This window comes from Gavia stellata, chromosome 6 (assembly GCF_030936135.1).
Source record: "Gavia stellata isolate bGavSte3 chromosome 6, bGavSte3.hap2, whole genome shotgun sequence".
NCBI lineage: Eukaryota > Metazoa > Chordata > Aves > Gaviiformes > Gaviidae > Gavia > Gavia stellata.
The window spans coordinates 39,204,286-39,231,997 of NC_082599.1; the positions used below are offsets into that span (position 1 = coordinate 39,204,286).

At 36.6% G+C, this 27,712-nt stretch overlaps 1 protein-coding gene across 2 annotated transcripts in view; it reads right to left on the bottom strand.

The window, feature by feature from the left end:
* Window positions 1-27,712, bottom strand: part of ANKRD28 (ankyrin repeat domain 28) — a 76,419-nt gene that overhangs the window by 26,977 nt on the left and 21,730 nt on the right. For both annotated transcript variants that reach the window (XM_059819040.1, XM_059819039.1), the window contains exons 3-11: window positions 27,149-27,227; window positions 16,582-16,652; window positions 14,367-14,567; window positions 13,496-13,583; window positions 10,561-10,703; window positions 9,258-9,470; window positions 1,989-2,067; window positions 1,419-1,533; window positions 916-998 (exon numbers count right to left, since the gene is read on the bottom strand). In XM_059819040.1, coding sequence (XP_059675023.1) covers window positions 916-998; window positions 1,419-1,533; window positions 1,989-2,067; window positions 9,258-9,470; window positions 10,561-10,703; window positions 13,496-13,583; window positions 14,367-14,567; window positions 16,582-16,652; window positions 27,149-27,227 — 1,072 coding nt within the window. The remainder of the gene's footprint in view (window positions 1-915; window positions 999-1,418; window positions 1,534-1,988; window positions 2,068-9,257; window positions 9,471-10,560; window positions 10,704-13,495; window positions 13,584-14,366; window positions 14,568-16,581; window positions 16,653-27,148; window positions 27,228-27,712) is intronic.

Consider the following 27,712-nt stretch of genomic DNA (forward strand, 5'->3'; position numbering starts at 1 on the left):
ATAGGACAGTTCTTTCCTGGAACGAATCCTTGCAAGCTTGTCCATGACGGGGCACTGAATTAAAAAGCCTTCGTGGCGGTAGTTTTAGTTATACTCCTTTAGTTCTTTTCCCAGGCTTCCCTAGCAGACAATATAAAGCTGGAGAAGCAACTTCTTACTGTTCCTTTTCCCCAACCCTCTGCCTCCCCCTCCTTTCTTTTTTCAAAAAACATGAAGTGCCTTCAGATTGCTGTAGAACCATTTAGTTTATTCTTCTGTTCCTGAAGCTTCAACAATCCTTCAGACAAATGTACTTTCTCAGAATTGCAATGGTTCAAAGAGCTCAGAGTTTACAGCAGAGCAGACTCTGGACAACAAGGGAAGTAATAACCTTACAACCTTTCACAGCTTCAGGGAGGAATCAAACAATGAAAGCAAAGAGCAGTTTGGGTTGCATTTAGTTAACAGTAAACCACCAATGCCACAGTTTCTTAATGTAGAGCCTTCAGAGCTATTAGGTGCCCACTACAGGAACAGAACAATCAGTATTAAGCTAAAGACATCATGGAAGGGAAATGGAGGATGTTCCATGAAGTCATTTAAGAGAACTTTATTCTTTTTCCTTGAAGTTTTACTATGGTCTGAACCAGTAATCCCACCTCTACGGCCAACTTAAAATGCACAAACACAACATCGAAAAAGTTATAGTCGCATTATTTCAATATGCATGGTTTTTTTTTGACAAAATGACTTCTGTAAAAGTTCTCATTCAATTTAACTATGGACTATCCATTAAAAAAACAAGCACTGGCACCAGGCTACTAGTAAACTATAAAGATTTTTATGTATTACTAAATTAAGACTTAATTAAAAGCTATTCCATGGAATAAAAAACAAAGTACAAAGCAGCCATAAGATTTTTAAAGAGTATCCTACCTGATGAGAGGAGCTTTCTGCAGCAGTCTGAAAATCCACTTAATGCTGCCAAATGGAGAGGAAACATCCCATGTATACCCCGCCTAAGATACACCATAATCAGGTATCACAGTTTCATTACAATTAAAATAAAACAAACATGATTGTGTGCCAAAGTGCACATGCACGGTGGGTTCAGCAAACCACCTAATTAGAATACTGAGCCTTAGGAAAACTTCATATATTAAATGCTTTCTTACAAGCTAGCAGGATGCATTAAGTCAGTGCAACAGCCTACTAAAACTTTCAGAGCTTTTACTTCAAATACATTAGAGGAAAATATATTTCTCTTTCTTTTTGTACAAATTGCAATGTACTGAGTAGCTACTTAAAAGTACAGTACAGGATAATACACAAAGTATTTCATATTTCAAGTTGAAGACAATATTAAAAAAGTCATACTAGTCTTGTTAATCTAACAAATACATTTCTAAATTCTCTCAGCTTGCATTCATGTTACCTACTTTGCAGTGTCAGCACCACTCGTAATCAGAGTGTTGATTAATAGCTCATGGCCATATCTAGCTGCTATGTGCAAAGGAGTATTTCCATTCTTATCTTCACAGTCTATTTCAGCTCCTATAATAAAAAGTAATTACTAAGTAAGAATATATGTAGGCATACCGATACTTTTGTTAGAAAAACAGCACTGATGATAATTTAAGCAACATTAATAATTGTCCATGAATGACTACTTTGGATTTAAAAATCTATACAGCTTTCAGTGGTATTTAGTATTAATAATAAGCAAAATAGAGAGAAGCATTTTATTACGTAACGATATGGGACAAACTTTGCGCAACCTGGGTTATGGAAGAGAAATTAATATATTTTCCTGCATTCTGAAAAATAAACAGTTCTTCAGTGTAACTTATCAAACTTTATAAGCAGATATGCCAGACTCCACCATTAACTGAACTACTACTGGACACTGGATATGAAAAAAATTCAGTACGTTGTTATCAATACAAGAGGAGGAAAACATTTGTAATACTGGAAAGCTGATGACAAAAATATTCCCTCCCACTTTTTACCATTTTGAATGATGGTTTGAGATCTTGAAAATCTACCATGGATCGCTGTCATGTGCAAAGGTGTTTTCCCATCTTTACTCTGGAAAAGAAATAAAAACTCCAGTGTTTACTTATGGCCAGTAATAGTAATCCACCAGAACTGACAAAAAAAAAAAGAAAAAGGACATTCTTTTACTTTCTTCTCTCCCTCTCTCTCTTCCACTCCCGCCTTTAAATTGTTTCTATGCACTTCTGCAAGACGGATGCTGGCAGTGACAAGTCCGCATGACATGGCAAGCTTTTCAAAAGAGCTGCTCTTAATCACTCTTTCAGCTGTGACTGACAACTCAGTGATGCCCACTCACTCACAGTTATGCCTTTAGGATAATCACTCTCAAGAGGATGATAACAGTGCACAACATTAGCAATAAGCCTATGTCCAACTCTTCCCCCACCCAAGACTAAAACAAAACAATGCTTCTTTAAATTAACTTTGTATCTTGAAAGAAAATAGCTGTATTTACTGTAGAGGTTTACACATTATATTAGAAGACAACACATTAAAAAGCTCATGGTTTCATGGACATTTCTGTAAAGTGATATTTGTAAGCAATTTATCATAAACCACAGGTAATCCTAGGGTAGAACTACTCAACCATAATTGGTACTATACATCTGACACACATATCAAATGTGCGGTTAGTCATTCACCCAGTAAAGATGTCCTTCAAGTAGGCCAACAGTAATGCATAAGAAAATTTCAATTTTTAACAGTACAATCTCAATGCACTTACAAAACCAGTTTTTTCTGTTATTATTACTTTAGGATGATTTTTTTTCTTCCCTGTACTTTATGATAGGTAACAGGAAAGCTTTACTGCAGAAAAAAGTTCCTACAAATGCAAACAAAAAAAATTGCAAACGTGACACAGAAAATAAAAGCACTCCTGGATGCACACGCATAGCACATCTTTAAATTTTAAACATTGGCTTTGAAGAGTACGAAATGTTCACAAAATACAAAGTTAAAGACAAAGATGGTAGGGGGAACATATGATATGAACATATGTATTGAAATATCACAAATTGCTGTCATGTGCAAAAGTGTTTTCTCATCTTTAGTCTTCCTTTGGAACCAAATGGGAAAGCTTCTATGGATGTGTTACTGAAAGTCTGCTGGAGACCCTTTTAGACAGAGTTGGATTTGGAATTTTTAGTTGTGTCACTGCACAGAGCAGCATACACCACCTAGAACAATGCAGTTATGGGAAACATTGTCTAGATTGAAAGAGATAAAAAGCTTGATAATGACAGCCAAGTTATCTCCAGATGTTTCAGCTAGCAGATTTCTTTGACTGTAAATAATCCAAAAGACACATCCACGTATCCATAGCAGACACAAAGAAACACAGAAAACGGGGTTGAAATCCACTTGAGGAACTGGACAATTTCACTTCTGTCACTGGAGGTCTTAAGAAAAGGCCAAATAAACACATCATAAGTGACAACTTCCCCAAGCAATCTCTATGCTCTGATTGTCTTACAAAGAGAATTTTCTTCTAATGTCTACCTTTCATCTTTCTCCCCACAGTTTAGTTCTACTCTCTTTATCCAACCATTAACATTCTCTGTGTCCAATTATTTTCCTCCTTTAAAACAATTGTTACACTTCTGATGTCTCTTTCCCTCACTTTTCTCCTTCTTTAAGCTGAAGAATCAATTAATTTAAAGAAAAATTATCATATAAAATAAGCTTAGTTCGAGTGAGTGACCAAAAGCTGCTTTGGTAACTAACATTCTTAACTTTAAAAGGGGAAACTTTGAGAAAGTAAGGAAATAAATTAGTGAAGTAACAGACAGAAGAATTTAAGGGCTCAGATAAAGAAGCCTGGAACCTCACTGGCTCAGAAATGCTAAATTTGTATCTCAGTGGAAGACTACAGAAGAGTAAGAAGATGGAGCAGAAAAAAGTAGATCCAAGTCTTTCTGAGCACATTAATAAAGTACCTTACAAGGACACAAGAATAACTTAAGGTGACAGTATTAGAAACTAAGGAGCATGGTGGTCAAGTGAGAACCCTCACAAGACAACTTGAGTAAGATCTTGCAAAGGACAGCAAAATAATCTACAAAATCATTTTCCAGTTGTAAATGGAAAGCCACAGTACAATCAGTAATGAGTAGAGTAAAACTGAAAATCCAAATTTCTTAAAAATGCACTTCATGTAGATTTCCAAGATAATGGATCTGATTATGCACAGTGCCTCTCTCCAGTCTAACAGTCTCAGGTTCCTCTGCAACCTGGGAATAACATAACATGCAATTGTCTATCAACATATAAACAGAGAACAGGTATAAAATTAAATGAATGTGATAATTTCCATGTTGAAGCTGAACTGCTAGGTATAGGACTGCATTCAGAATTCCCTTCTTAGACATTGTCACTAGGGAAGGATATACAGAATCAGAACCAGTAGCCAAAGTGTTCTTTAAGTGATGAAAGAGCAAGGCTCTATTTATTGAGCAAAGTACTGTTTCCTGAGATGCCAGGAGGTTGGACCTGCATAAGCAAGGAGGTATTGTCAAAATTGTGCTTCAGTTTCCTTTTTTTATGCCTTTAAGGTCATCTATCTAAATATTAAGTTAACTACAGCTGTCTTATTTTACATGATCAGATAGGAGCAGAGCACATGATAGAATAGCTATGGGCTAATGGTAACTTCTGTTGTCTTCACTGAAACTCAATTAACTGTGGTAATAGGGAAGAAATCACCCAAATCTCCTCTATCACTAGAGAAAAAACATATCCACAAAATACTTAAGATCATAAGAAATTTGCTAAGAACAGTAATTGCTATTAGACAGGAAGAATTAACACACAGCGCTAGGTGGTCTATCAAGTGATTACTCAGATATTAACTGTACTCAGACTACTGAGCTTTACTGGGGATCAGGGGAAATGTGGGTCTATCATGCCACAGCATTCCTCCAGGTGAAATCTCCCTCTAGCAACGATTCTTACATTCTAGTATCAACAATGGAAGAAAAATACTTTTTCTATTTAGGTCATTGAATTTTCAAGCAGCAGGGGGCCCATAAAACAATTAATACTGTCCCGTTATGTACTCATTTCAACGTGTTATTCCATGCATGGAAATCCTGAATAGTGAGGAGAGGGTGCTGCAGTAATGAGCAATACTTAACAGGATTCACTGTTCTACAGTACTATTTGGACACTGACAAGGCTACAACAACAAGCATGAAATGATGTCCTCTGCCTACAGAGGTGATAAAAAGCATGTAACATTTCTGCTGTTCCATTATCTTCTACTACATATTCCCTTCTTGAGATGAGGCCAGCATCCACAGATATGCACAAGCACTTACCCTCCATCTTCCATCCATAAGAGTGTCTCCCTTTTGCTCTCCCCACCAGGTCATCCACAGCAGAAAGTGCACTTACAGTACTGTCTAGTCTGCACCTATACTACCATCCATACCCACTCTCTTACCTCTAAAAAGACAGAAACAGTTGCACATGGGAGGGAACTATTGAATCAGATTACACAAGCAACATAATTATTATGAAAAATAAATCTATAACAATCGTAAGAACTACTTTGAACTTCAGCCTCAGTATTTGGAAACTGAACAGGCTTATTTCAATAAATACTTTGTACGAATGCTCTAAAAGCATCCCGTTCTAACTCTACAGATTATTCTTAGCTACACAACATATTCTAATTCAAATTCCCTTTGCTATTTTTTAGGGATTGTTCTTCTGATTAAATCCAAGATTTATCCTTATAGGCCTTTCCAGGGAATCACAGAATGATAGGGGTTGGAAGGGACCTCTGGAGATCATCTAGTCCAACCCCCCAACCAGAGCAGGTTCACCTAGAGCAGATTGCACAGGAATGTGTCCAGGTGAGTTTTGAATATCTCCAGAGAAGGAGACTCCACAACCTCTCTGGGCAGCTTGTTCCAGTGCTCTGCCACCCTCAAAGTAAAGAAGTTCCTCCTCATGCTTAGATGGAACTTCCTATGATCAAGTTTGTGCCCGTTTCCTCTCGTCCTGTCACTGGGCACCACTGAAAAAAGACTGGCCCCATCCTCCTGGCACCCACCCCTTAAGAATTTAGAAGCATTAACAAGATTCCCCCTCAGTCTTCTCTTCTCCAGCCTAAAAAGACACAAGTCCCTCAGCCTTTCCTCATAAGAAAGGTGTTCCAGTCCCCTAATCATCTTCGTAGCCCTTTGCTGTACCCTCTCCAGCAGTTCCCTGTCCTTCTTGAACCGGGAAGCCCAGAACTGGACACACTACTCCAGATACGGCCTCACCAGGGCAGAGTGGAGGGGGAGGATAACCTCCCTTGACCTGCTTGCCACACTCTTCTTGATGCACCCCAGGATGCCATTGGCCTTCTTGGCCACAAGGACACATTGCTGGCTCGTGGTCATCCTGTTGTCCACCAGGACCCCCAGGTCCCTTTCCACAGAGCTGCCTGCCAGCAGGTCAGCCCCTGACCTGAAGTTGACTTGCAAGCAGAAGTTGACTTGGAAACGATCTTCTTTTGCCTCAGTTCTTGCACTTTTCAACAGTGCAAGTGGTAAGTTTTCAAATACAAAGCAAGGCTGTTCACATCTTCAGGCGCAACTTCACAGGCCAAATTCAGTCATACTGCTATAAATCCACAGAAATGCTATTAACGGAATTACAACGGAGATACAAGTTGATGTGGAAATGGGATAAATGCTATTTGCAAGCTGTAATTGCTTAAAATCCCTACACAACCCTACTTGCTTAATTTTGCACTTAACAGTTTTGATACTTACTAAATCAACACATTTTAATCACAGCCAACCTATAGCTAAAGCTACTAACCCGTTCCACTGTAAAAACATTTTCTTCTGAAGCAGGCTAACTTCAGTAGCCAAATCTTTACTAAGCTCTTAGACTTCAGCTGAAATTCTCAGCTCTCTGATATGCTTCAGGCTGCATTTCCCAGCCCTATCACTATCGTGTTTCAGAAAAAAATGATTCTGTCATCTCAGACTAAGCTTAAGAGAAAACCTTGGTTTACCGATACTAAATCTTCTAAGGATTTTTTTTTTTTTTTAAGTTACAGAAACCAACAAATCTATACTTGGATCCCATAACTTAAAATTGAGTGGGAAGGCAGGCAACAATACACCTCTCTGATGTTAAAACATCTTTTGTCACCTCCCAACAAAAGTTCACCCACCTTATGAACTTCAAAGAGTTCAGGAACTTTGCCAGTCACTTTGAAGATATTAGCCATTCTTTGCACAGTTTCTTAGGTTACTTAGTGTTATGACTGACTAAATGTAGTCAATGTCTACAGTGCGTAACATATGTAAAGCAAAGATTCTTATCTTATGTTCAAACATAAAGATTACAGCAATCTTTAACAGTGTTTAATTATCCTAACAGAATGTTGGAAGTTTTTCATTTTCATGCCTAACCTATAATTAAGGTGTATTTGAAAACGAATAGCCAAAAAAACCACCATTACTTGCTGCAGATCTGTCTGAAATTAAGCCCTCCCACTTTTCTTCTACATCAGAAATATGCACATCATGAACCCTTGCAAGCCAGCGTATAGGAAAATAATAATTCTTTGCTTGGTAGTATTTATGTTTCTCTTTTGTTCTTATTTGTGTAAGTAACATATGTACATAATCATTAGTATATTTAATGTTGTGAGATTATTTTCATGAGAGAACATATGTTACTGCAGAAATGATGTTTTAAGAATGTAGGACAGAAGTCAGCCCTGTAAGGCTAAACCCTCTGTCATTTCCAGTATGGCACATTATGCAGTGCAGAAAGCTGCCAACAAAAGCAAATGGACTATGACCTGTGTATGTTAGGACAAGCTGTCAATAAACCCTGTAGCACAGTTCCTTACTTCTCCAAGCATGTTGGTGACGAGTTTTTCCACAACTGAGTTTAAGTACATTTTCATTAAATGAGCTGCATGTTTAAATATATGTAAAAGTGAGCAGTAGCATACATCTAAGATTTTTCCACATCAAATGCTTATTTTAAATTACTCACAAATTTTCAGTGGGCTACAGATTTTGTACTAACAATAGATACTAAATCATATTTTAGAATTAATTAGCTGAAAATCAGTGTGAATATCTTACATGAAGGGAGCCACAAACCCCATGATTTTTAACAGAAATGTTAGCTATTCTAATATTCACCTCTTATCCAGACTGTGCTGAAATTCAGGCATCACTTCATTAAACAGATTTATTTATTTATTTTAAGAAACAAAAGGATAGATAATTCTCTTCCTACTGCATGTCGGCAACAGTACAGGCAATTAGATATTTTGTAAGAGGAGCACTTGGACTCTTAATTCCACATACCCATTTCCTACTTCCCCCAGGCCTGAAACCTGTCAAGACACCAGATACTGCCACTGAATATTTCTGAACACAGTTAAGTTTTCATTACTACAGTAAAAACCAGCTTAATGCAAAACAGGTCTCACATATCTCTCACATCTCAAGACCTTACCCTACACACTTAAGATAATAAAAAAATATAGATTATAGTTCACTTTTATGCTTGCGTGGATTAGAAATTCTACCTACACTAAGACTGAATTCTAAGGAATGTTCTGCAGCCAAAGACTTGTGACCAAGTAGAAATGTAAAACGTATACTGACTCCGCTCAAAGTTTTGCTGGAGTAATTAAAAACCCAGCTGTTTAAGACTTTCCATTGGTCTAATCTACTTACCTTTGTATTTTTGATACACCCTTCACAACTCTACCTTATTATTTAGATTTTAGGATCTTACATTATCAGCTCTTCAACTGCTCCAGCAATTAGCCTGTTCATACACGTTTCTCTGAAATGTCCTTGATTTCGTTAATGCTGCTTATTTATAAGAAAACCATGTTCTTTTGCATTTTTCCATATGATTAGCTCTTACTCATATGGATAGACTAGGCAAGACAAATTATGTGGAATTCTGACATTTAAATATAATCAAGATTGACCAGACAGTATTGTCATCTTTCTTCTTTATCCTTTTGGGCTATTTACTACATCCCACTGAGGTTTTCAGATTCAGATCAAGTTCCTTGAAGCAACATACTGGCTCATTTTTTCTATAGTACTTTTCACAGAAGCACTCCATCAATCAGTGGGAACTTCTAAAAGTTATTGTAACAATGATTTTGAAAAATTACCTCTGATAAAGACATACTGCAGCTTTAAGAATGAATGGACAGCTTTGGATTCACCTACCTTCATATTTACATCTGCTCCGTTACAGACCAAAAGTTCTAAGCACAACGCTCCATGTGTTGACGCAGCAGCAAAGTGCAAAGGTGTAAAACCCTTCTCATTCATTTGATTTACATTAGCACCGCAGTCTATGAGTTCATTCACTACAACATCTTGCCCGTTGTAGCAAGCTACATGGAGAGGAGTATTTCCATAGGCATTTGGTTCGTTCATCTATCAGAGAAAAACCCACAAGATTAGTTAATAGGCAAAAAACATGTATTACTGCAACATTTAATTATGACAAAGAAAAATCTCATGTCATGAGACAACTTCTTCATTATGTTTTGGAGCTCTTCAAAACCAGAAATTAAAAGCAAGTTCTGGATGCAGTATTTTGATTGACAAGTGTGTACCAGGGAAGAGTACGATTGCTTTACAAGAGAGCCAACCTCCTCCAATTGTCTCCACACCAGTTTCCTGTATGCAGTATGCAACTTGACAGAACACACATATGGAAAAAATGCCAACAGTGGCAGTTTGCACAGACACTACAGACTAAGCACAGTACAGACCTCTATCATTTTTCAACAGCATTTGTGTGTTTCCGTTAAAAACAGAGGTCAAAGGGACTTTTTTTTTTTTGGGTGGGGCACTACAAAATTAGAATTTGTTGTTGTGCACAACATGATACTGAATTCTCATCTGCTTCTCAAGATAGAATTTTGGCAGCATTCTCCAGCCTTGTAAGACTACAATGTGATGCGCATGTAGATTTCTTACACAGTTTCACAGTTTGTTGTTAACACATTTTCTACATGCAGGTACTGTACAGCCTTTTAATTTATTTTGCATTTCCATATTAATATGGCCTTCCTTACTGTACTATTAAAGTTTCTCACAATTTTTAGTATTTCCCAAAACTCATGTGGTGTAAGAAAGTCCGTAACATCTATATTTTACAAATAACTGAAGCAAAAGAGTTTAATTTCCTGCAGTTCAAAAAGGATTGTGTGGCAAAGCTAGGAACGGAATTCCTATTTCCTGAGTTCCAGTCTAATGAACTAAGAGTATGAAATACCAAATGAACAAAAAATCCTACCAAATACAAATTTATTTCCAAATAATTGTGCAAAATCTTCAAGGCTTTTAAGTTACTGGGGGGAATAAGGTTTTATAACAAAAGAAACATGTGAATGAAGATCTTTGGAAATACTATTTTCACTATATCATAACCCACCCCTAAATAAAGTGTGCTACAATACTAACAAGAGCATTTCAAACAACAAAAAAATATGTATCACGTTGTTTTATTCTTCCTTACATCAACTCCAAGATCTAAAAGATATTTGACTACACTGATCATCCCACTAGATGCTGCAGCATGTAAGGGTGTATATGATTTCTTGTCTTTGCATGTCACTTCAGCTCCATGGGCCACGAGTAATTTCACAACTTCAATATGACCTAAAAGAATACAGACAAAAAGAATGAAGCTGCATTTTGTAATAACCAGCACAAGTTTACAAACTTAGTAATTGTACAATTGTTATAGCATGAACAAGACATTATTCATTTGGACCTAATCTGGAAAATACAGAATTGTTCTTGTATTCTAATTGTATCATGAACTATAAAAGCAACATAAAATACTCATCTCCAGAAGAGAGTATTTCCACATACCCCCTCCAATAATCATAGTATTTATACTGCAAAAATAATCTTGTATATTAAAAAATAAATCTTGTTTTCTGCTTACACAGAAAGATTTTTTGGGAAGATTTGAGAACTAGAGAGGTGAAATAACTTTGTAATTATTAAACATTTACTGTAAATTTCTGCTAACAAATTGAGAGAGAATGTGACTGTCAGTCTTCCACCCTCACCTCAACTGCAAACATACCTGTTAAGGTTTTTAAGGCCTTCAGCATAAACTTCGAAAAAAATTTACCCAAGCAAGGAAAGAAAATACTCTATTTTTAAGTAAAAATATATACCCCCAAAATCCAACTTCCTTTACTTGCAAAGCCTTTAAAATGTTGACCCAAATCACACAGGATTTAGCAAAGCTCTATTTTCAAAACTGACTCAGGCCTCTGAAGAACCGTAGCCTTTTGAAAGCATCAACTCTTCTCCTAAGTCACTGGGAGGAGAGTAGGAGTAGACTAAGAGTCAAGCACACTTGAATTAAATAGACCACCTTACATTTAGTGCTTTACCTTTGTAACTGACCCATACAGACGGACGTGGGATTCTTTGTTTTACCTTTCAAGTGACACCCTTAGCTTAGTTAAAAAAGTGGTGAGGGGCACACTGAGTACTTATGCTTATCCAGTCAGACACGTAAGTAAAAAGTATCAAATCCAGCCTTCAGTTTAAGTGCTTCATCAAAAGTGACAGTCTTTGCTTTTTCAATGATTAAGAGAATTTGCAAAAGTTTGAATGGGAAGCGTCTACCCAAAGGAATACAGACAAAGCTATTTTGCTAAACATTCAGTCACCATGATACTTATTTTATGCTGCATGCCCAAGAACATACAAAACGACATTTCACGTAGCTGTACTGATCAGAAACATAGAGTTGACCAGTGCAATGTGAAGTGCTGCAATATTTCACTTCTGAATTACTTCAGTATTGTAGGAAAGAAGAGAAAGTAATGTAAACATGATACTCATCTTCTGACCCAAATACAATGCAGACAAGAATGAAAACAAGCCCTATATGAGAGATAAAGTACAGACAATACTGAAAGCAGTGACAGGAAGTGAGACACTGAACAGAAGAGTGGCAGAAAAACTTTAAAGATACGAAAAAAACCAAAAAATCCCTGACCTGCATTGAAAACGCAAGCAGCAATCAGTGGAAGACACTCAAACAGAAGAGCAAGGTACTTGAAGTGGGAAGTGCTGAGGAGATATCCCGATACACTAATGAGGGTGACGCTAGCACGCAAGAATGAAAGTCCATTTTAGTCACAGCATTGCAGCTGGACAGCAATGGAGCCGGGTGAAAAGCAGGAAGCAAGGGAAACAATGGATATAACCGTAGAAAGTTATTTATAGTAGAGTGACGAAAAGCATAACTTCTCTTTTATTCTAAGGTCAGTTTTATATGGTAGAAAAGCTTTAAGGCTTTCTTCAAACAATTGGAGCAGTGTAAAATGGCTCTAAATTGTGAGACAGAATGTCACAGTTTTTATTTTCTTGTTTGAAGACCTTCAAAAGCTTTTTCTACTCTATTGTCTGCAAGGGTATTTAGGTTGATCGACATCAGATAAATTACATTTACCCCACCCAAACACTGTTCATTAACAGAGTTTCTTGGTTAATAGCCGATGAAATAGCACTGACTAAAATTGGAATAAATGTAGCTTCCCAAAATTGATACTGAAACTTCATTGTTCACTGCTCATATACGACACACGTTGCACGTGTTCAAGGGCATTTTTAGACGTTTTCTGGAAGTTAAAAGAGGCATTATGTTTTCTGGCTTCTGAACAGGTACCACATAACCTGCAATGACAAATACAATCTGCAGTTGTGTGTAAATTACTTAGAAACAAAGGATTAGCCAAAGCTAAGAAGTCTTTGTCAGTGTCAGCCTAGAACTCTTAATCTGCATTTTCTATGATTCACCTTCCAATGGTTTATATTGCTCGTATTTTAAATGCAGCTTGAGATACAAAGCTCTAGTATTTATTATAGCTATGCTGAAGAAAATTCCTACCACTTAATAAAACGCAAGTCTGATAAAAGGCAATGAAGTACGTTACTCTGACAGTACTGCCAGTGCATTGATCAATACCATGAGAACAATAATTATCCACTCCTGGAATTAGAAAGGCAAGGCAAGAATTTGGAATTTTAGAGATGAAATATTCTTCTTGTAAAATACAATCCCCAAGGTTGGTGTAACGATCCTCTGTTTCAAGTGCCCTCTATATTAATTGCTTACGTTCTATTTAGGGTTATTGCAAAAGTTTTCACCTGTGATTAAGACTCCTGCTTGATTGAGTTCCTTCTTTTTAAAGAACAAAATTACTTACCTTACTTTTCTTTTTCCAACAAATCGATTTTTCTCATAACAAAAACACATTTACAAGGCAATTTGAAATATATTAATGGTTTTCTGGCAGACACACAGATAACCTCAATGCTTACAATGTAAATATTTTTCCTAGAAATATATAAAACCACTAAACATAAGGTTTGGGGTTTTTTTACTACCACAGTAGTAATCAACTGAAATATGTACATACCCATATATGCTGCCCAATGTATAGCTCGCCTGTCTTTCTTGTCAAATGCATTAATATTGGCCCCTCTAGACAACAGTAAGCTGACCATCTGAGATAAACAGAAAGAAAAGAATTCCTCTATTCATAATGGAAAACTCCGCTTAAAGTCAGACAAAAGAAAATCATAGGGGAAACCAAAAATATATGCATTTTCAAAACACTTAAATGTGTTGTTTTTTGAATTTTCCATAAGCTTGAAAAAACTGGCTGCCCACCTTGGCAGCAATAACGAAGTGACTGTACGGAACACAAAACTCGATGTCAACAAAAACATTTCCCAGTTAAATATGGCAAAGCTGTGGAATCTTTGAAATCTTCAGGCTATTACTAAGGGATTCACTAAAGTTAATCACTAAAAGCAAGTGTATTGCCAATTAGTCTCCAATTACCTATACAGAATTACAATGGGGATTTCTCAGTAGTCATTTTTCAGGGCTTGAAAACTAGCAAGTTAGAGCTTATTACATGTATTTCCTCCACATTTCAGTGACAACACATTCCATGTGTTCACTATCTACTGAACAGAAAAATACCTTTTTTTCCATTTTTAAATTTATGTATTACTAGTTTAACTCCACTTAACTCAGGCAAATTTGCTTCTGTTTTAAGAAGGGTGAACGCTGTAATAACCTTCCAACTAAATGAGGTAACATGTATTTTCCACAACCATTTTGTACACAGAGGCATACAAAAGACAAATTCAAATACAAAATAGGGGTTGGGGGTTTTTGAGGGGATGGGGGAAACATGATTTTAAACTGAGAAACTAAACATCAGAAATGCGAGGGACAGAACAATGACTGGGAAATAAGCTAAGAAAAATAACTCTTACCTCAACGTGTCCACTGAAGGCTGCATGATGCAGTGCAGTTCTGCCTGCTCGATCAGACACGTTTACGTTGCTTAGGAGAGGCACCAAAGCTTCAGCACATTTCACAGCTTTGTTTGCAGCTGCTATATGTAGGGGTGTCTGCCAGTTTTTATCACGAGCATTGACATCCGCTGAATGCTTTAACAACACCTGAACAGCATCCTGAAAGCATTTACAAAAAAACCATTTGATTTGAAATGCCAGCCTTAAATCCAAGGACAGTATAATGGAACAGAACTATTTACAATTTGTTCCTTTGTAAACATTATCTTATGCTTTGGGATTTGTACTTTGTCATAAATCCAGATTTGGTGATTTTCTCAAAAACATGAGCAATAGTCTTTTGTCCAGTTCCTCAAGCCAGCTGGCAAACTGTTTTGTCATAACAACTGATTTCCAAAGCTCAATAAACCTCCTTAGGATTTCTTCCATTGCTAGGCATTAGTGAAGTACTATGAACTTACAGCACTGCAGTACTAGCATAAACATTACTTCTTACGTATTTCTGCGCATATGCATTAATGAATTTAAAGGATTAGTGAATCTGCTTAGGGTTTGTGTTTTGGTTTGGTTTGGTTTTTTTTTGCAAAGTACACCAGGCAGACAAATATAAAGGTCTGGAGCCTGACAGTTGACAGCTAAAACTGTAATTCCAGCTATTTTGCATGTTTCAGTGTCCTTGCTTAATTGCAGCTGTCCTTGCTTCAAGAGTAAGTCCAAATGTTTTACTGAATTCATTATCAAGATTTTTTTTTTTTTTTTTATTACAGCTTTTTTCATCTAATGCCTAAAAAACCATGTAAGTCTGTCAGCTGGAAAACAGTGCCTACACGTACCAACCATCTCTCCATCTACATATCTGGGCTCGTATGACTTATCGTGTTTATAAATAGAGCATTCTTACAGACACCTACCATTGCTTTTAGGGTAGACTGATTGGTTTACATGTTTAATTTGCCTTTGGTTAGTATTTTGTTTAAATACTCCACATTTTAAAAAATGACCATGGTTGCATTTCTTTAAGTTATCATTTAGATCCAGTTTGTCTGCAGCACTCCTCTATACAAGCATTACTGATATAAGGAGCTTTTATTGTTCCTCAGCTCTGAAGAATGCAGTATTTGGTTCTTCAGTCAGCTCCCAAAGGAGCAGCCTAAAAATACCTCAGGAAGAACAAATAGGATTCAGGAATAAGGCACCCTTGGAGATTCATTTTCAAATACTGTTTTGAATAACACAATCTCCACATAACTTAGCTATTAATGCTAGTGACTAAATAATGCAATTTATCCAGGGAATTCAAAAGCAAAAACTGAAACAAGGCTTGTTTAGATAGTTCGCAGATAAAATACTTGAAGCTCAATGCTTGCCAAAACCAAAATATTCAATTCATTCTTCTCAAACAAAAATTTACACAGAATCTTTAAAAACCCTTTATTTTTGAGGCATACTGAAATGAGCATCGATTTGACTCAGGATCTCAAAGGAGATAGTTTTACATAAACTCTTCCACATAACAAGCTCAGCTTTTTTCTGTTTGTTTTGATCTTATACAGGCATTCAAAATTTTTATTAGGACATCAACAATAAAGGAATAATAACAAATTTATTTCTTGCATTGCTATATTCTCACAATTGTGTCAGACTTCAAAAAACTTTCTACATATTTTATTTATAACTTTTAAAGTGATTTTCAATACTATCATTACTCATTAATCACCTTTTTTTTTTAAAAAAAAGATGTTTGCAGGCCTTATACAACCTTTCTTTCTTCAATGCCTGAACAGACAAGCATGTAAAAAAAATGAAGAAATGCAAAGATTTAGTACAGCTTTTACACCATAATCTTATTTCATCTCTACTTTCCTCACGCTTAATCATTCTGGTTACCTTAAGAGAAGTAACCTGGATTTGAGAACACTGCATGCAGAATCCTCTCTGCTAGGGTAATGGCATTTGAGCAGGGAATAAACCTGAGAACTGGAAGTTTATTGTTTTCTCCTTTCTTCCTACTCAGGCAAATGATATATATACTCTCCACACGTTAAACTGTTGCAAATGTTCTGCAATTCCAAACATTTGGAGTAGTTTCACTTTATAGAAACTGAACAAAACCAGACGGTAATTTGAGGTGTCTTATTTTAACACAAAGCAGTCAAAAAAATAAAAAGCATACCTCACTACAAGATGCCACAGCTCTGTGTAAAGGAGTCAACCATTTGCTGTCTTTGGCATTAACTCTAGCTCCTGTAACAAAAAGTAAGAAAACCAGAAATTTACAATATATTTACAGAAAGACTGAAATATTTTCCAGTACAGAAATAGAACTATTGGAAGATACTTATTCTAGGCTCATTAACACAGCATGATGCCAAAAATGGAACAGGAGTCTTTTCTCCAGCTGAAGTCCACCCTTTGAAAAAATTCTTTTAACACTGCACCCATAATACTCTTCCATCAAAGTGTACTCATCTTTTTACACTAGGCAGTCCTCTATAATCTTTTGCATTTCTCAAAGGTACATATAAGACTGCTGGGTATGAAAGACTGACTCCTTGCCTTCATTCAGTAACAAAAATCTCATACTTTCCTGCTACAGTTGAAATTCTCCATTAAAATAGAGGAAGAGGCTACATTTATTCCTCATTCCTCCAGTTTACTTGTGGTTGGTGAGCCTGATGCCTAGGAATATACAGAATGATGCTGCTTCTACTGGGAATTTGGGAATGAATCTTCTCTTCTCCACCAGGTCACCCAGCCCACTTCAGGACCTCCTGGACCTCCCTTCATCATCTAGACTGTAACAACCACTCCTCTCTGCTTCTAAAAGTATACCCAAGAAACAGCTGTCCCCACCCCCAGGAAAAAATGTTGCACAAACATCTATAAGGGATACAAGCCTGGGTTTGGATTTTAATTTTTCTTCTTAATAATAAAAGGAAAGAAGGATTTAGGGATCTTTTTCCTGAAGGAAGCGACTGAACTACTTTTAACTTCCAGTGAACTTCAACAAACAAGAAAACTTAATGATTAAGCGTAATGATTTAATTTCTTACTGATATATATATATACACATAAATATATACGTGTATGTGTATGTATATATACACACATATATAACCTTATAGGTCTTTTATACCTTGAGTGGAAATTTAGCCATTTTTATTTGAAAACTGCTGAGATTTTACAGAGATGTGGTAACTTAGACAAAATGCTATGTTTTTGAAAAAACAGTCTGGAAATACTGTTGGAAAGAGTTTATAGAGCAATATATGATATCACAGGATAACATTAATGCTACATGGTCAGAGCTTATTAAGTTCTCAGGCTAAACATATTACTATGTCAGAATCAACTTTAATTTTTTCTAGGCAAAGAATAGAAAAGGTTGGAAGGCCAGTAAGACACAAAATGTCAAACAGGCTGCTGGTCAGGATACCCACCTGAGAGACAGGGTATTTTGATCCAAGTCTCCCAGACCTGGACCAGCAAAGAAGTCTCTCCCAGTCCAGCTGAACAATCTGAGCAAGAAACTTAACAGTCTATACAAAATCATGGTTGTATATACTAAGCAAACCAAAGGTTTGAAGTCAATTCTCTGAGTTGATCAGTTTCTAGTCAATCCATCCCTTTCAGGCTTAAGAACACAACATGGAAGCTGATGCTGGATCCAAACTCTCACTTTGACCGTAGGTCTTCCAAGTGCCAGACAAAGCCTGAGGTCTAATGGCTGGCTATCATTTCAGGGATTTCCCTCTTTCCTTATCCAAATTTCAGAAGCTTTGCGTGTCATCCTATTTTCCAAGTTCAAAACTTTTTGAAAAATAAGTTTGAAGGAATGGGAAGAAAGTCCCAGTCCATTTGAAGAAACCCCCCACAATGTAACAGAAGTTCAAGAAACTTAATCTTACCATAAATATCTGCTTCTGTCAACCATTATAAGGACCTAGAGTACTGTACTGTATCATGTACCACAACATAATGTACTGTATCAAATTCTGCATAGAACTCGACCAAAAAAATAATTTTGGGATTCTAAACGTCACCAGAAATGTCTTAGGATTTTTGGTAATCTTTCCCAAAAGACAACAACCTGAATGATCAGTAAGTGAGAATGTAATCAATATGTTTCAAACTTATCTGTAATTCTTGATTGTCCTCCAGGTTATTGTTAGCCACACCTTGTTTTTAGCAGACAAGACAAAAATAAGAGCCAAAATTGTACTCCCAGCTCCACCTGACTTCACATCTACAGCCAACAACCAAGGAATGAGGACTTTCATAGTCTAACTGATTTCTATTTCTGATTTTAAGATACAAATGTCTTTGAAGTGTTTTAAAGGAATTAAGGGAGTTACTAGGTCACTAATCACCATCCTGATTTTCTTCAGGAAAATGCATTTGCAAGATTTGAGGTCAAGTCAGATCCACCCAGGTGATGAAGCCTGAGATAGGAGGAGCACCATGCCCAACAGAAGGGGATAAACGCACGTTTCCATTCCAAGGAGGCTGCAGTTACCTAAGCTCTAGTGAAAACGTGCTTAGAGTCTAAGTCATGTTCATGGGTTCAGCTAAGTCGTTCACTGACATTTCTGATACTTGTAACACACAGCCTAAAAATCACATCAGAAGAGAACAGGAATAAATACAAAAGGTTTTCCCAGTGGTAAGGTAATCAAACTTGCTAGGACTAAAGGAAAAGAATATCTGAAAGTGTTTGTTTTTTCTGGTAAGAAAGAAAAATCAGCATTAGCCAAAGAAACGCCTACGGAAATTTGAAGCGATATCGAAAAGTAACAGGGTCCTCTCAAAAGAACAAAACCAACATGACAATATCTGGCCCCAGCCCGTAAATGATCTTCCACCCAAAGAAGCAAGAAAGCCTAGGTCTAGTACATTCCATAGTTTAATTAGTGTAATATGTAGACACTAAAATAAGTTAACTTTTCAAACACAAAAAACCCCCCTGTAGATTCTCTGACAAAGGAAAAAAAACTAAGTTGACTTTTGACAAAAGATCTAAATCTCTGAGATTAAGAAAGAACCACCAAGCTTGTTTTTTCCCCCCCACAACAAAAAACTCTTAAAGGAGTTCCAAAAGTGTTAGAATGAAAAGACAAAGTTATTAAGTAATAATCAGAATAAGCATACTACCAAAAAATGCATATGTACTATCAATGTGGCAATCGGGAGAGCTATAGCTCTAGATCCATTAAACAAAATATTTTAAATTAACATAGAGATACTTCCCCCTTAAATTTCTCTAAGATGACATGCTGCCAAGACTGAGTTATGTTTCATAAAACAGCTTCTCCAAACAGCCTTGTATCTGAGGACATAACCCCTCCCTAGGCTGTTCTTTACTCCCTAGCACATGATTTGGGGAAAATGTTACCGTTCCTCTCTCCCTCTTCAGATGCTCTCCATGAGACTAACGCTCCCTCAAACCTCTCATACTCCTACCATGCAACAGTGAGGAAGTTTACAGCCTTCATCCTCCAGGGTAAAGCTCTACTCCCGATCATTGCAAATAAATGTTAGAAAATATATTACACCTTTACTGAATATCTTTTGTTTAAAGATGATTTGCTTCACGGTTTGCTTAAAGACAGTTTGAAGACATGTATGTATATAATTCAGTGTACAACACTGCTGATGCAGTATTATCTCCGTGAAGCTCAACCTGCTGACGTGTTAACCAGGGCATTTCTCACATTTCAAATGCCTTCAAATGCCAGTTATGCAGCAGTTTGCTCTTTCAAACACAGTGCAGTGTACCCCAATTTGTAAAAGCAAACAAAAAATCCCCCTACCACACTGGATCTTCCAGACTTCAGGGGCCTGGTCTTCACATGTCCATTGAAACTGCTCAATATTTCATTTGTTTAATGTAAAATTTCTTATATTTCAATTCTTTCAATGCCATAAAGCTTGCAGGAAAAGGATTTGGGGGCTTGCCAGACATATCAAATACAATACTGCAACACAAATACCCATCATCTTTGCTTGAACTTAAGAACTCATTATGTAAATAACACTCCCCTAAAACTGCACCTTCCAAACAAACGAACTTATTCTTCCATGTTGGTGCACTAAACTGAAATATTAAACAGGATCTTCCCTTTCATCACCAACTTTGCTAGCACAGCCTAGTCAGTTTACACATCTAGGCAAATATGAAAGCAGAATTTTGCCGTGCAAAAAGCTGGGGGGGGGGGAGAAGAAACAGGTATTACGTATTTTTCTTCCCTTCTCCTTGAATCTTACATTTCATTTTGCAAAGTTTTATTCATAAGACTGACAATTAGAAAGACATGTTTTATTTAATAAACCTAGTACAGAAGTACTGAAAAACTCAGTGATGCTTACTTTTAGCAAATTTATGTTCCAAGAGACACATTTTTCCAGCTCAATACATGCACTGATTTACAGAATGGTCCTGGAAGCTTTTATGTATCAGTCAGTATCTGGCAACTGCACATTTAAACGTGCTATTAGCCACCAATACCTGGACACACGTTTCTGCAATCCAGTTGCTACTTCGTTGGTGTCAATATCCTGACATTCGAATCTATTCGATTTATATGGTTAAGAGCTAGCATCTCAACCATCTCTTGAAGACATAGGCAATGAACGACTGGGCAGGGAATGCTGCAAGGAACAGCCACACACCTCCTCCTTCATCCACAAAGTGCCATACAGTACATCACCTCTGTGTTCCTCTCGTAAGAACTTCAGCTGTGACTCTCTTCCCAAGCTACTCTGCACCAGAACTCTTCCTATTTGTAAATGTCCTCAGAAGGCTAATGAATGCAGTGGCTACATTACTTATGCATCACTAGTTGGAAATAGATTCAGAAAAGAAATACAACAGAACTGACAAGCCATTTTCATCTTCGCTCACAGTACTGACTTAAGTACTGAATTGCCTTTCACTGTTCTGTTTGTAGTCTGTATTTTTAGACTGTCAAGGACATTATTTTCCTTTGTTATTGTATAAGATGTGCTAGTGATTGAACAATATCGTAACATAATCAAATAAAGCAAAAGTGTTTTCATTCACATATGCAATACAGACACCTGATGTTCAGTATTTGAAGCTCTGAAATGTTTATTTAGGAGTAAAAATGTAAGATCTTTAGATTGCCTTGCAAAAAGCTAACAAACTTAACAACTAGGATACTGAAATAATTTTAGGAATGTTCTTTGCAGAAATTAGGAAGATCCCAGGTATAAATCACTGAGAATAACCAGCAGTCCTACTGTAATCAGATTCTATTTAATTGTTTCCCTAAGGGCTAGTATTAGCTTCAGAAGTTTTTCCTTTTTAAATGATCCACTTTTTATCTAGAGAAGATGACCATAGAAGTACTTAAAGTGGCAAGCAGAAATTCTAAGACTACACTGGGGAATGAACATATGGAGAAGAAAACTCCCTTAGAGAGAAAAATATGTGAACATTCAGGAGGAGATACAGAAGAAGTTTTCAAAATGAAAGAAGATTTGAGATAGGAACTGGAGCAACCAGTAATAGAAATCTAGGGTAATTTCCTATTGAAAACTTGGATACTTGGAAAATTATTGCTGCAAAAATAATGAGTAAGACCTTACTGAGAGAAAGCTTCTTCCTATATATAAGCTAAATGCACAGCAGGGGATCTATAGAATAGTAAAAAAATCTGAGAGGGATAGGACTGGAATATCTTTTGAGCAGCCACAATGATGCTTCAACAACAGTTTTTATTTTTATGGTTTAAAAAAACACAAAGAAAAACCACTGGCCACAAAAGGGATGAACACCACAGTCAAGTCAAAGCAATCCTCCAGAACTTTGCTGCCTTGTCAGTGTAAGAAGTCCATTTCCTTTCAGCACTTCATAGTTTCTGCCGCATCTTAGCCACCACCTCCTTGAGCTTCAGAGAGCAACACAAAGTTCTCAGACTCCTCGTGCTACCGAATGCTTGTACCTTTTCACAAGTCAGCTTCATTTTCTCTCTCAAAGAGTGTCAGAGCTACTTTCTTTACAGCAGCTGACTGTTACTGCTGTCAGAGGAAAGTTAAGACAACTCGAAAAAGAAAATGCCAGCCAACATCATTGTCAAACGAAGAGGAAGTGGCCAAAAGATACCGCCAGTGTGTAAAAGGAGCCCCTGTGAAACACCTTCAGTGTGGGGCTACATCTGCAATCCAAACAAAGTGAGCTTCATGCGGCTGATATTTTTGCAGCGATAGCCTTTCAACAACTGAGCTGTGTGACTGTCATTGCACGGACTTTTAATACTCATATAGCTTCAGAATTCGATGAAAAAAATGCAAGTAGAGTGGAGTAACGTTGGAGGGTCTTTGCTATCCTCCAAAATCTGTTATTACTGTAACAACAGTTTTCCAGCATCAGCACGATTCTTAGAGTTTCCAGCTGACCCAGAGAAAAGCACAACAAAACCCTGTGGGCTGCCAAACCTTAATGAGATTGAGTTTGACCACACACTCATGTACGCTGAGCTCCATGCAGTGAAAATTTTGTGTTAAACAAACAGAAATGTGTTGTGTTACTGTTTAAGTATCAATGCAATATAGCAACTAAACCTATCCAAAAGAAAACAACAGATAATTCAGATGCTTATTTTAATAAGTTACATTGATTTCAGTGAAAGCAATAATAGTCTACATGGTATTTAAAGAAAACACATGAGAAAAGTTACTAATCAAAAGAACATGTTCTCGGATCGCAGTGATCTGTCCTGCTCCTCACACGTCACTTGCCTGCAGAACAGACTCTGATGGCATTAAAAAAAAAAACATAGGACAAACAGAAAGAATGATTTTTTATAAAGCAAGAAGCCTTCCCAGAACAGTTCACATGCAGGACTTAAATGAAAGAAGGGTTTGATTTTTTTAATCAGGACTTCTTGGAAAGAACAAAAAGTTGGACATTCAGTTAATTAAGACTTAATTATTTACTTTTCTACTTCTCAGTCGTTTGCCATCAAGTATTCACACAGTTAAAGTCAGTGCAATTATGCAAAGTACACAGATGTATTTGCACACCAGGATGCGGAGTTGTACATACATCATAAAAATACAACTGCGATGGGTGTTACAACTCTTCAGAGTAATACAAAAAAGAAAATGCTTCTAAAATTATGATTCTCAAGTGGCTAAAATATAAACTTTCATTCCATCATTCTGTATACTATAAACAACCATCTTTATGCCTCTTTTTTATTTACTGTTCACCTCCTTACCTAACAAATTTAGGAATGCTAATTGCTTATCTAGCTACAATCTAACAGGGGGATATTATTTGAATATTTAGACTTCCACAGATCATAGCGGTATGACAATTTGCTGGCAAGACATGCATATCCTCAGGCGACAAGTTTATTAGTATTCAGTGAAGCACTGTCTCAAGATAAAAAAAAGGCAATCTAAATGTCCAGCCCCAAACTGGAGTCACTAAAGCAATTTTCTTTGCTGTTCAGAGTCTGTATTCAAACCGTCACCTCCAGGTCCCTTGCCCAGGTGAAAGACTGCAATAGGAGAGGTCATAGAGCAACCTTGAAGTTTGGTGGGAAAATATCTCAAGAATTCAAAAACTAAGTAAGTATGCTTGTAAGACTGAAAACTTGTTACACAAAAGGTCTGCAAATAGGCTGAATCGCTTATATCTTCAGAATGTGCAATATGGGTTGCTTAAGTCTATAGCAAAGTAATATAAAGATATTGTAACAGCAACGTATGATCCAAAATACATACCTAAAAGGAACGTGGATCCCCTGGAGGGGGATGCAAAAGGCGTTCCAATGAAATTAAAAAAACCCCTAAAACTTATGTCTAGGTAATACACGCTTTAACTAAGAATTGAGAATAATGAGAAAGAATCAGGTAAGAGCCACTGCTGAGTAGTGGAAAGATTAAGACAGACTTCAGTAATTTTGAGGGCCAGTTTGAAAAAAGAATAAAAAAGTCAAAGCAAACAGTCTTCATAGGATAGCTTGCACAGCAGGGAAACTGTAAAGTGGTTTCTGATGACGTTCCAGCAAAACTACATTAGAGGACATTACAATTTGCAAAGCCAAGCTCTCACAAGGCGAGAAATGCTAGGATAAAAGTAGTCTACACTACTTAATTCAATCCCTTGTGCAAATATATTACAATAGGTCAATTAAAGCCATATACAAAATTTTTACATGCAAATTTACTGCACAGAGATTGTTGAATAAATCACATTTCTGAACAAACTATTTTCTCATTGTTCAAAAAGAGGTCTTGCAACACAGCAAGCGTTCTTCAAACCTTGCTTTGGTAACAGATGTTCTTTATTTGCTCCGTAATGCTCATCTATTATGACAAAATGTAGCATTATACATCTGTCTCAAAAGGAGGTATTTGATTTCCAGCTGAAACACAATAGATGAATTTTCCATATCTATGAAATGGAGAGAATAAATACACTTAACCTCGGTTCCCCATCTTCCAACTAAGAGAGTGAAAAGAAAAATCTTAGCTTGTGCATTCTGAGACACCTAGACCTGATTTCTCAGAGTAGCTAGTGCAGCGCTTCAGATACAGCTGTGAACGCTCACGCTTCACAAGCCACAAAGATTTAAAATCCAGCATTCAGAAATGAGGAAGACTAAACTGGTGAGTACTGTTTAAGAGAGTCTGGTTTAAGCTGCTTGCCTAAAACCACAGCTTGCAAGCAGGTAATATACAGATTAGTGCCCGAGTACAGCACAGCCTTTCAAACTGAACAGCCTTAACATGAAGACATCACTTTCGCATCCTACAGTGAATGCCCCTCTTCATTCACTTACAAATGCATCAACAACTGGCATCTGTGCCTCTTTCACTGTACCACCCCGTTTCATTCCCAGCGCAGCCCCTCCCTGTGAAACTCGAGGCTGCGCTTCTACAGCAAGGCACAAACATGTAATGGAAGACCACAGCATAGCACATGAGCACAGCAAGGTTAGACTGATACTGCCTACCCATTCCACAGCTTTCGAAGCTTTTGATTTTGCAACTATTTAATGCATTGTTTTGTGTAAGTAAATCTTGATTTTCATTAAATAAATGTTATCTGAGACACATCAATGCCTCCCAATCTTCCTGAACGATCCGCAGACACAGCAGCACCCTACAACCTCTCCTCCACACAACAGCTCAACTTTGGACTATTCGTACAGCCCTAAACCTTAGTTCTTAAATTCCCTCCTTTGTTCTCCAATTTTTCTTACACTTATCCCCAGGCTATGTGCCCAAATAGTATGACCAACCTTTCTTCCCCTACTGCCATCCCCTAATCAGGATCCTGTTTCATTAATATCTGAACTAGACTCTTGCTTCTTCTATAAGCCCTCTGCCCAAGAGAGAAATTTTCTTCAACCACAGTTCTCTGGCAGCTGAACTCAGTTCACCCAAAACATTCAGAAGCTTCACACCCAGAAGTAGCTGACTAAAACTTTGCAAAGTTTATAACACAGTTAGTTGTTTTGGGTTTCTGTTTGGTTTTGTTTTAATCATTGTGAAAACCCAAAGAAAAAGAAATATCCCTGCGAAATCCAAGATCCCTTTTCAGAAGAAAGGTGTCATTATATATTTTCAAGCATCCCCATAACTCGTTTTTTTTCTTGATAGGGAAAAACAGCACCTTCTCAGAAACACAGGTGAACTTTTCTGGACAAATTATCACTATAGAATATTTCCATGAGAAATATATATAAAAAAATATACATAATGTGATATTAATTATATATACAAAATTATATAGATAGACTACATATAATATATATAATGAGAAGATTATATATTGCTAAATTATAACAAATTAAATTGTGCCTGGCACATTCAATTGAAAGTCTAGAAGTGACTCCTATAATCTTAAAAGTGACATTTCCATAAAGCAAAATTTGTTATTAAAGGTTGGTGGGGAGGATGGGTGGTGGTGGTGGGGGGGTGGAAACAGCCAACTTCGCACAGTTAAGGTGTGCCATTAAGCAGACTGAAGATTAAAGTAGTTCTATGGGACTGTTACAAGTTTTAATCTTTCTATTTAACCTTAAAGCTCCATATCATGAATTCAGCCTCAAGCTACCTGATGGGTAGATTTGTCCACAATCAAAAGACAATCAATTCAGTATTTCAGTCATGAAGTTTTGCTTTCAGGTTTTTGGTTTAGTTTCTTGAGTTTCTACCTTTTTTTTTCTTTTTTAAAAAGATGGAACTATACCCTTTTTCAGAACTTGCACTTTGTCTTAGTACAAATAAATAGAAAAAAGACAAGACATTTTAAAATTTTCAGCTGATCCTAATTATATTCTGTGCATTTAAGCCAACAGCAAAGGATACTTAAAAATAATATAACCAACTCTGGATGCTATCTTCTGTGTTCAACTTCAATTGTTTTTCTGAAGGCCATTTCAGAACCAAAAGCAATGCTGCTAACATCTACCTGTAACATATACACTATTACTACTTTAAACTAAACTACCTAAAGCTGATCAAGCTACAAATAAAAATAGCTATAACTGAGAAAGCTTTCTACAAAGAAATATTTTAGAGCAGAATTACACAGTATTATAACACTGATAAGTCTGGAAACCAAAATTTCAGTACAAACATCTTTAATTTCTAGTATATTAAATATCTCAATAAAGCTAAACAGACTAAGATGTACATAAATATTTCTTTGGATGTGCATAGAGCTTTTTTTTTTTTCCATTAACAGGAACAGAACATACCAGATAAAATAAGTAGTTCAATAATTTCTGCATCTCCCAGATAGGCAGCAGCATGTAAAGGGGTCCTTTTCTCATTATCCTGTGGTAAGAGGGGGGAAAAAAGGTTTTATTTAAAATAAAAAAGTATGTTTTAGCATTCTGTATGAGTTATGAAAAAACACTGTATAAAAGTGCATCTTCCAAATATTGTACATTTTATATTTTAGAAAACATAATTACTCTAAAGACATTAGTCACATTTACTAAGACAAGCATGCTTTCCCTAAGGAACTCTTAATACCTACATAGTCAAGTAGTGTTTTCCTGACATACACAGAATGACAGATGCTCATCACACCTTTAGATTAACCCATCAGTTAGAAATCACCATTCACTTGTCTCTAGAGACAGGAATTTGAGGCTATCCTACACAGTTAAAAACGGTGTGTCACCTTCACATGCAACAATTAGTGAGAAACATTTTCTTTGGAAAGTTTAAAGTTAGTTTCAGCAGTTATTTTTCATATAGAAAATAGAAAAGAAGCTGGAGTGAGTAGGGGCAAAAATAGTGAAATCTGATTTCAA